Raw genomic sequence first — 10,652 nt, 5'->3', positions numbered from 1 at the left:
TTAACAATTTCATCAACTTTCTTACCTCGTTCTTTACTAATTCTATTCTATCCTTACCTCAGGCCCTGCGAATTCAATATAATTATTTTCTTTGAATGTCTTTTCAGGAGAAACTTACCTTTCGCACTTCTCAAAACTTCATTTATTTCTAAAGGATTTCATTCTTTATTTCAAGGATGGGGGTTCTAGGAAGAGGAATTTCTACCTTATCTTCACTTCAATTTCAAAGAAAAGGGAACAGGAAGCCACCTAGAACCACTAAGAAAACAAGATACGATTACATGTTTATTAATTAACGTAAGTAATGATATACGAACAAAGGCAGTGCTAACAATTGCTTAAACACATTTTAAACAAGGTAAAATTTCGCAACTAATAAAATTGCACTGTTTTTCCAAATAAAAGTGCGAATCCACATAGTTCCACATTGTGCATCTGACATCTACACAAACGACATAAATTTTCAACAAAGTTACGAGATTCTACCTTCTAGCGAATTGAAGCAAATTATATTATCATTAAATCATTAAAATTACAAAAATGTTACGTAATAAAAAATAAATAATGTTTCTCTTCATATTGTACGTACCCTAAAGATCCTTAAGACATTATTGCTAAGTCTAAATGGTCGTGATAACTGCTTACGTAAATCTAAAGTTTAGGAATACAATAATAGCAAACACTATTTTAAAAATACGAAAAAACGTAAAATATTGCTGTTGCTTTAAGTCTCTTTCGGTGGCGGTTTTACAAAGCATGCAATAAATTATTGTTGTATCACATATCGTCGATAAAAAAATTAAAACTCTGATTTGAAAATAGTATCGTCATACCAATCGGCGGTTTGGTTATTCTCTTTGCTATTTTCTTTTTTATCTTTGGATGTGGAAGGCAACTGGTTCAATCTGTTAAAATCTTGGGATGTGGAAGGCAATTGGTTGATACCGTCAAAATTCAAATCGGCACCCGTATCACCCATTGTGACTTCCATGGCTTCAAATAACGAATAACTGGAGCTAGTACCGCTATCGTGTGCGTTTATTTCCAATCCAGGCATTTCTACTGGTACCTGGTTAAATCCTGGAAAAACACGAGTAAAAAACAACCCCAATTCTATACGGAAACTAATAATACACATGCAGGTAAGCTCATGCAACTTTGACAACAAACTTGTGTGTACTTTTTATTACCTTGCTGTTGGAAAGGTTGGCTACCGTGATTGTTGTGCACAGTGGAGGTCTCTTGATTATAAACACTACTATATGATTGGTCAGAACTCAAAAATTCCTAAAATAACCAACAAAAAAATGCAAAATAAAAATAAAAGTGCAACTACCCTAAACAAGCAAGTCATTTCAAAAAAAAGGAGAAGTAATCAGAACGAAGACTTACTTGCAATTCTGGATCCATTTCAAAGTCAGCGTTCCATAAGTTTTCCTCTTGGAATTGAGACCTCTCTTCGTTAATCCTGTACAGGATAGAGGCAGCATTTGATGCAACCCCTAAACAATCAAAACTTCCTTATTCGTTCATGTGATTTCTATCTTACCTTCGTTCCGTGATTGAAGCAGATCGCTCAAAATGCTTGCAGCCCCTTCCTGTTCGATAATATCAAGACCTTCTTTATCAACAGCAAGCTCTCCCAGAATCGCAGTAGCAGCAAGCTGAATACTTTCTTTATCGTTATAAAGTAATTGCACGAAGATTGGAATCGCCATTTGCTGGCGAATTATGGATCTTGAATATGGATCATGAGAAAGATTGTGCAGAATATTGATTGTGCTTTCAACAATGGCTTCCATGCGAACCCCATTTGAAGTTTTCTGAGGTCCACTACCTCTCTGCAACTCATTTATAGAAACTAGCAAAAATTCAATGATGTTTTACCCTTTGAATGTCCTGGAAAGTGCGCATCAACAACTGTATCAAATGATGAACAACTCCACATTGTCTCAACGGGCCAAAGTTCTCAGGACAGCGCGCTAAATTCATTATCAACCCAATCAAAGCCTTAACCAAAGGCCAACTGCACGGCGTCCCCAACAATTTCATGATAACTTGAATCCCATTGTTTTCAACGATATCTCTTCTAGCGCGGTCCGAGCATTCACCATTTGCTGTTAAATGTCTCAAGGTGCAAACCAACGGATCAGTTATTTCTTCACGATCTTCGGCGACGAGAATTGTACGAATGGCAGCATCAATGCCACCCATTTCGTAGACGATTTTCTTGTTCCATTCATTGTTGCATGTTAAGTTGGACAGAATTCCAGAAGCACACGTTACTACTTGGATATCTTTCGAGTTGAGCAACTCAACTAGAGATACGATGAGATCGTCTAAACCGTTTATTCGCGTTGCTGCATCGGACAAGTTACGGATAGTCCAGAGACAGTTTTGGACTAGGCGTGAACTTGGACAACGGAGGTGCTTTCCGAGGGTGAGCAAACCTCCGCACTCAATGATGACTGGTTTGTTGCTGGAGCAAACGGAGAGAACCTAAAAAGAGAAATAATTGGTCATGAACAATTCAAATCATGACCGGAGTTTGAGCTTATATTAAAATTAAGAAATTCCAGAATCCAAAGATTGCAGAATTAAAATACAAGGGCCTGAAATGAAATTATCGAATAATCTGAGGATAAATAAACCTCGGAATGTTGGAGTCTAAAAAACTATGAACTTGGAAACATTTGAACTTAAGAGGATTAAATTCAATCAAGATTTGTTCATACTTTTTATGCACAAGTTTAAGATCGTTACCTAACTGGCGATTAATAAAGGCAGGGGACAAAAAAGTGTTGATAAAGAAGGTGAAAATCGCTCGTTTTTCGTTAGTTGCCGACATACACTCACCTGAATCATTCGCAAATATATGAATAGTGCCAAAAATGTGCCGAAAAACCGAAAACGAATGCCGTTTCTTCAATTTAGGTGAGTTTATATTTTACATGGTCGAAATATTCCGACTTTGTTACGAAAAACAAACGGTTTGATAACACATTTAATGCAACTTACCTTTTTTGCTATTGTTACGATGAGATTTGGTTTTAATTACAAAATGAAGTCATGTTTACTCATTTTCTGAAGTTTGTAAATATTCCAATGATAATTTAATATAAAATTTCACAAGTTATGACGGTGTCGATATAAGCTGTGAAATTCGAGATCTGTCGATTTGGTTTCATGTAAATTTCGAAAAACAGATCTAGCAACATCCAAATGAAAACTAAAATTACCTTCAGTATCTTCGACGTGGTCCACAGCAGAGTTTCGTAATCGTATGTGCGCATAATTCTGACAAGCTCCGTGGTTCCCTGAGACGCTAATATAACCAGCTTGCTCTCTTGATTGCCCTTCGCCAAAATGTGCAAGCAGTCAGTAACCACCGTCAAAAACTTAACATTATCCTTCCTCAACAAAGTCACCAATTTTTGTAGCCCTCCCGCGTGTCTAACATCAGCTTTAGCGTCTTCTTGATGAAGAAGCAAATTGTGCAAAGTCGTAATGGCTAAATAAAGTAAACTCTCGACTTGAGAACTCAACAGTTGTACTAAAACGGGTACTCCTCCAATTTTCCAAATCGCCATGGTTCCTTGTCGGTACTGAGAGAGGCTCTGTATGGTCCCCATGGCACTTTTTGTCGTTTCTAAATCGTTCGAATTAGATATGGCACGAGCTAAAGCAGTCAACATCTCTGAGCTACACATGATAGCATGTCTGAAAGTCTCTCTTTTCGACAATTGGTGGACCATTGCCGCTGCTTGAGAGACAACAACTTGGTCTTCGTCATTCAACAGTTTAGTCAACTGTGGAATTGCTCGAGTCACCAAGTCTGTATCATCTTGATAGTCCATAAAATTGACTGGATTTTGTTTCTCTATCTCTGGAGGAGGTTCAGGAACACATTGTTGGAACTGAGGTGAGGAAATATCAATGTTCTCATCTAAAGTTTCAGGGAACATAGTAGCAGGTACAGTTTGGGGGCCAGTCTGATTAATATCGTCATGATTTTGGGTAAATCGATGAGTGTCCAAGTCGAACAAGTCCATTTCTTCTTCTTTTCCGGTGATGGAGGGCACTTGGGTCGAGGCGCCGGAATGAATACCGGAATCGCCCATGTAGGAGTTTTGATGCCATATTTGGGTTTGTTCTTTTGCGGACATTACTGGGAGGTCGTTTGGGGCACGTTGGAAGTGCCCCTGAGGTACTATTTAAAAAAAGATTGGAAATCACATTTTATACCGAGTTTTATGGTACTTACTGGTCCGGTTTGGATTTTGTTGAAGGAAACTCATGGCGAAGACCTATCGAAAATAAAAAGAGTTCTAGAACTGCGCTACATTACGTTTATGAAATTTGTTATTTATACGATTAAAAAACTGCATTCCGCTCTGTAATGAATGCACCCACTCACAAAGAGATAAGCGTCGGATGGATGTTTTATGAGAAGCTCTTTAAGGAACGCTATTTATCTAAAGCCTATTGGTTCTACAACACTTACCAAACAAAATAAGGCGATTACAGCAATAAAACTACACTTGTTTAATTAATAAACACTACTTTTGGTTAAATTAATAACAGCGCGTCCATGTTTTCATGGAGCCATTATCGCAAAACAAGGTTATGAAATGACGTTTACACTGGGAAAGAATTTGGAGGAGCTTTCGGAAGCTTTTTCATTTTTTCCAGCAAAATAGTACACAGAAACTTGTCTAAATGAAACAAAGTGATTCTTCTTTTATTTCTTAATGTTTTTTTTGGTCGTGGAAGATCTTAATTCTGTTTATTTCTTGCAGGTTATTTAAAATTGGGTGGGTGTAAAACGGGTTTGTAGTGGGTTGTTGACACAACCGGAAAGCTATTTTTGGCGTAAATTGGTAGCGATCTGTCATTACCTGCTTATCTCACGTCATTATTTTCTTTTCTTGTGAAAAATTTATCAATATTTAATAAAACTTGAGATTATTATTGAAAAGTGGGTCAGGTTTTATGAATGAAAACAATACGATCAGAAAGTTTATTCCTTCCTACAAAGACATGCATACATTTCAAAGGCAGTGCCTTAAAAAGTTCTACCCTGTTCAAGAAATTTATAAATATGAGAATTAAAACACAATGCATCACTTAAATATAAAAAATGAACACACAAAATACAGATAAAAAAACAAAACAAAAAAAAGATTTTATTGAAAAAAAGTATAATTACAATGACATTTGTACAATCACATTTAGATTTTTGAAACAACAATCAGACACATCAGTCAACTCATCATTGTGTTTTAGCTCTTATAATCATACATCATAAAAAATGTTACTTTAAATAACGTAGACTCGACTTCAATTACAGTATACTGAAAATTATACACGTATATTATACTTTATACTCACTAATAAATTATGTAATAGTACGCTATAATTACCTTATATTGATAAAAAAAATCCTAAGCGTCATTAGGATTCTTATCAAAAAAACAAAAACGGTTGTCTAATTATAAAACAAAAAACATCGAGGAAGGTTATTTTATAAGTCGGTGTCATACCAAGCTGCAACTTGATTGTTGTCTTGGGGAGGTGCTGGTAATTGATCAACGGGATCAAACAAGTCCGGTTCTGTGTTTTGAACCTCCATAGCGTCTATGGGGCTGTAGGTTGATCCGTTACCGCCACCGTGGGAACCGATCTCGAGCCCTTGCATATCTATTGGTATCTGGTCATACCCTAAAAAAACCATCAAGATAACACAAAACTGTACAAAAAGCAACCCTAAAATCTACCGTGCGTTTAAAAAACTACTTTAAACTCCATGCAAACACAATTTACCTAAGTTAAGTCACCCAGTCGCTCTTGTTAAACTCCCGGTTCTTGAAGTGTTAGTAAAAAAAATTAAGAATGAGATTCGCCCTATTATGAGAGTTAGAGGGTTAGTTCAATGGAAATTACCTTGTTGCTGGTACGCCCGCCCACCGTGGTTGCTGTGTACACTTGGAGATCCCTGTACATACATGGGATCGTAGGGTTGGTCAGGACTCAACATGTCCTAAAAGATGAGTGACAAATGCAAACAAAACAAAAAACACAAAATGGCAAGCTTAAAGGTGCTATGTGAACAGAAAAACACCAAAGAAGTTCAGCATAGTCACTACATACCTGATGCAATTTACGACTTTTCGTGTCAAAGGAACTTTTTATTACCTGTAAATCGGGGTCCATGCCCAGATCAGGATTCCACAAGTTCTCTTCGCGGAATAAGGAATTTGTTAATTCCATGCTCAGTCGTTTCTTGTAGTCTTGTGGTTTGTCCTCGCTCATTCGGAATAATACTGCTGCTGCGTAAGTCGCTACGCCTGAAAAACGAAACGAAAAATGTTATTTGAGATTGAGTTATTGGTTTTGTAATAATTAAACAAATAACTTCTTTTATTTAGTTAAACTTGATTAAATGAATCTTCCCGTTTTTTGCTCTGCTCTTGGCTGATTAAACGAAAGTACCTTTACCGCTTTACCTCGTTTATTTCGTAGCGTGTTTAGTTAGTAGACTTGCTAGACAAGTAAGGTTCCTTTTTGTCTCCGTTTTCCATCTTTCGAGAAGTGTAATTAAATTTAATCATTAAAAGCCGTAAGCTTTTTATAATACACTTGTGAATACTTTTTGTGTAGTCTGTGAGTGAAAGCAAAAAGACAATCACCTTCATTTCTCGAATGTAGGAGTTCAGTCAACGGCGAAGTAGCTCCTTCCTGTTCTATCATTTCCGCCCCTTCTTTATCAGCCGCCAATTCACAAAGAACACCAGCGGCCACACGTTGAATGTTCTCAATGTCATTAAACAGAAGTTGCACGAAAATGGGTATAACCATCTGCTGACGAATAATGGCTCTATTGTGCGATTCCCTTGCCAATATATGGAGAGCTCCTACAGTACCCTCGACGATTTCTTCCATACGAACGCCATCCGCATAATTGGAAGTCTGTTGGCTGCCCCCACTAGCCACACTCGCCCTCTATAAATAACATTATCACTCGAATTTAAAAAAGCGCAAGTTTACCCTTTGTGTATCCTGGAATGCTCGCATCAATAGTTGAACCAAATGATGTATAGCCCCATGTTCTCTCAAAGGAGCATGATTGGCGGGACACAACGCCAAATTCCTAATGAGACCAATAACGGCTTTGACTAGCGGCCAACGCGATGGTGGATTCAGCAATTTCACTATGACTTGAATGCCATAATTCAATCGAACCGCATTTTGCGCCATTTCCGACTCTACATGTCGCGATGTTAGATGTCGCAAGGCGCAAACTGCTGGTTCTGTGATTTCTTCGCGGTCTCCGGCGCTCACGATTGTGCGAACGAGAGCATCGACACCTCCGACTTGACAGACAGTCACTTTGTTGCGTTGATTGTTGCACGTTAGATTGCTCAGAATGCCAGAAGCGCAAGTGACAACGTGGACATCTTGCGAGTTGAGGACTTGCACGAGAGAGCTCAACAAACCTTCTAAACCGTCGACTTTGGTAGCAGCATCGGATAAGTTACGGAGGGTCCAAAGACAGTTTTGAACCAAGCGACCGCTTGGGTTGCCTAGGTGCATGGCGAGTGCCTGCATACCGCCGGCTTCTACGATGGCTGGCTTGTTGCTGGGGCACACCGACAACACCTAAAAAAATCATCTCGAAACTGATCTTTATGTGAAATAGTTACGTACCTTCAAAACGCGAGAAGTGGTCCATAGTAACTTCTCGTAGTCGTAAGACCTCATGATTCTGACCAGTTCGATTGGTCCTTGCGACGCCAAAATGATCAATTTACTCTCCTGATTTCCGTACGCCAAAATTTGTAAACAGTCAGTCACAATAGCCAAAAACTTGACGTTGTTTCTTTGGAGCAAAGCGACCATTTTCTGTAGTCCTCCAGCCAAGCGCACTGCCATCTTGGACCCATCTTGATGAAGTAAAAGATTATGCAACGTTGTGATTGCATAGAAGAGCACACTCTCAACCGGTGAGCTTAGAAGCTTCACCAAAGCCGGAATGCCTCCACTTTTGAAAATAGCCAACAACCCTTGACGATGATGTGATAATTTGTGCAAGGTACCCACAGCTCCTTTGGTAGTTTCTAGATCATTCGAATTGGAAATCGCTCTTACTAAAGCAGCCACCATTTGCGGGCTGTTCATAATAGCATGTCTGGAAGCTTCCTTCTTGGATAACTGGTGTACCATCATCGCAGCTTGCGACACCACAACCTGATCTTCATCATTCAACAATTTTATTAACTCCGGTATCGCTCGAGTTGCCAGATCAGCGTCGTCTTGGTAATTAATTAAATTCACCACTGCATGTTTCAACATCTGACTGGGTTCAGAAAGTCGTTGAACAGCAGTCTGATGAGTGGGATCAAACTGAGTTGATGGAATTTCGATCCCTTCGTCCAAAGTTTCAGGGAACATAGCAGCTCTTACTCTTTGGGAACGCGTCTGGTTAAGTTGATTGTTCATTTCGTCAACTTGGTCCTGGGTGAAACCCTGTGGATAACCTTGGTCTAAATCGAACAAGTCCATCTCTTCTTCTTTGCCGCTGAGGGAAGGTACTTGAGTCGCGGCCCCGGAATGAATCCCGGAGTCGGTTAAATACGAGTTTTGTTGCCACATCAGGGTTTGTTCTTTCGATGCAGGCATTGGGAGATCATCTGGACCTTGGTAATGACCCTGAGAAACTGAGACGATTTTGTTGAAATTTTTTATACGCTTATTAGGAGTGTTTGAACAGGGTTTTATGACCAATTACACAAAATCTGTTTGCTGATTGGAGTACGAGGCGATAATCATAACCAAGCACTCCAATTAAATGATTAAAGCTACTGTTAACAATGCGTTGTATAATTAATCGTTGAAACATGCAATCACTATTGACTGCATACATTAGAGGAATTTACTTCATCGGTTGTTGAATATGTATTAAAATAGTACAGTTAGAACGCTACGTAATCTTGTAAGGTGATTTTTTTTGGTATATAATAAGGGCCTACTTTTATCTTTGCTTATCAGTGTTGTTTTAAATCCATTTGCTTTTTGATTAGCAATGTACCCAGGTAAACCCACTGAGTAATAAAATTGCGTTGTAATCTTAATTAATAAAGCAGGTAACGTGTGTTAAACAAAATGCTAATAGGAAGTCATGAAAAAAAATATATTCAATTTTTATCAAGACTCGTTTTTTTTTTTGCTCATGTTTTGTCGACACTGCAACGATTTTGTTCCACCTCTTTCATTATCAGTATTTAATCAGATAACTTCAGAACCGTTAAGATGAAGCCTTTCGATTTCTTATTTATTCCATATCGTTGATTAAATAATGTTCTAAAAATAAAAATTTGTAAACGGACTAGGCGTTGAGATCGTGACGTCTCGTCTGTGCTTGACTCAGACGGGTAATTTACCAAATCGATAAAAGCAGATGTTTTGAATAAATTCCCTTTGAGCACTTTATACATTTTTGTTTGTTTTCTAAACACGAATTATGTACGTGACATCAAGAGAAACATTTCAAACATGACTGCTCTCTGAAGTTCTTTCATTAATATTTCCTCAGTGTCACGTCAAATTACTTGACAAAAACAAAAGACCGTTTCTTCAATCAAAGACATGACCTAATTCGCGTTCAGCCAGTGGACTTTTAAATTAAAAACAGTCTGTATGATTGGCAACACATTCCAATTTTGTAAATTCAATTCCAAATTGGAACGAAAATTTCAAAGCACTCACCTAATTTTGTTTTTGAATTGTCACTTTAGTGTAATTTTTATCAATCGGCTGTACCAACTGTACAAATTAAATCACAGCTTAATCGAAATATTTCGAAATAAAGTAAACCAGCGTAATGTGGCCCATCTGATGCGTTTTCTAACGACAATTCCCAGGAGACTACAATAAAACTTACATTGTTTCCTTTCAGGAAAGTTCGTGTTTACTAAATAGCTTGCCGTCACTAATTACTAACTAGCGTAAATTTCACTAACGGTATGCAAAAAGAACTTACTTGGTCTATTTTGGCTGGACTGTAAGTAACTCATTTTGAATTACTACACCACACCTGAAACAGAAACACTTCTCAGAATCACGGTATTACAAATCTGAATGGAATTTCAGTGAGTGACACATTCCGTCGAGGAAAATGCTGTTAAAGCGAAGTTGTCGTTACAAATAACCGGAAATGAGAGTCCACAGCGAGGAAGAACTGTTAAATGAGACATGATCGCATCTTCACTGTAAACTTCTAGTAAAAAAACAAATGAGGATCACCCACTCACAAAGAGATCCATGTTGCCATACACTAGCAGTTCATCGACATTTTTAAAGGATCATGAATTGAAAGGAAAATACTCCTGCTGCACGTTTAAATGAATGAAAACATAGAAAACGAAGTTAATTAACTCACCTTTGGCTTTAAAATTGCACTATTTCCCTTTAAACAACCACTTTCTTGGTGTAGAATCACAACACACACCGCACCCAATCACAAATATCAGATTGGGTGGAAGACATGCTCACAAGAGGCTGAAATCACGCACCGAAAAACTACAAATTTCAGGTAAAAAGATCGTTTTATTTCAATGTATAGTACATAAATACGCAATAAAAGTGTAAATAAT

The 10,652-nt window shown here is 37.9% G+C and overlaps 2 protein-coding genes across 3 annotated transcripts; both read right to left on the bottom strand.

The window, feature by feature from the left end:
- Positions 1 to 272: 272 nt before the first annotated feature.
- On the bottom strand, positions 273 to 4,677 carry LOC148168225 (armadillo segment polarity protein-like). 2 transcript variants are annotated; one of them, XM_088044779.1, is made up of 8 exons: positions 4,505 to 4,672; positions 4,265 to 4,307; positions 3,240 to 4,210; positions 1,888 to 2,499; positions 1,550 to 1,841; positions 1,393 to 1,502; positions 1,191 to 1,287; positions 273 to 1,080 (listed from the first exon to the last, which is right to left on the bottom strand). In XM_088044779.1, the coding sequence occupies exons 2-8, from the start codon at positions 4,296 to 4,298 to the stop codon at positions 800 to 802; spliced, it is 2,397 nt and encodes a 798-aa protein (XP_087900905.1). In that variant the 5' UTR covers positions 4,299 to 4,307; positions 4,505 to 4,672; the 3' UTR covers positions 273 to 799. The 2 variants fall into 2 exon arrangements, with proteins under 2 accessions (XP_087900905.1, XP_087900906.1); XM_088044780.1 differs by lacking the exon at positions 1,191 to 1,287 and having other exon boundaries at positions 959 to 1,080; positions 4,505 to 4,677.
- A 329-nt stretch (positions 4,678 to 5,006) lies between these two features.
- arm (armadillo) lies at positions 5,007 to 10,567 on the bottom strand. The gene is made up of 8 exons (XM_088045139.1): positions 10,439 to 10,567; positions 10,040 to 10,093; positions 7,708 to 8,717; positions 7,048 to 7,659; positions 6,690 to 7,002; positions 6,196 to 6,347; positions 5,944 to 6,040; positions 5,007 to 5,721 (listed from the first exon to the last, which is right to left on the bottom strand). The coding sequence occupies exons 2-8, from the start codon at positions 10,071 to 10,073 to the stop codon at positions 5,525 to 5,527; spliced, it is 2,415 nt and encodes an 804-aa protein (XP_087901265.1). The 5' UTR covers positions 10,074 to 10,093; positions 10,439 to 10,567; the 3' UTR covers positions 5,007 to 5,524.
- Between the last annotated feature and the right edge of the window lie 85 nt (positions 10,568 to 10,652).

Source organism: Gnatocerus cornutus, chromosome 9 (genome assembly GCF_029298725.1).
Source record: "Gnatocerus cornutus isolate USDA-ARS CGAHR chromosome 9, icGnaCorn1.1, whole genome shotgun sequence".
NCBI classification, from domain to species: Eukaryota; Metazoa; Arthropoda; class Insecta; order Coleoptera; family Tenebrionidae; genus Gnatocerus; species Gnatocerus cornutus.
This window is presented reverse-complemented; position numbering and strand designations above follow the sequence as displayed.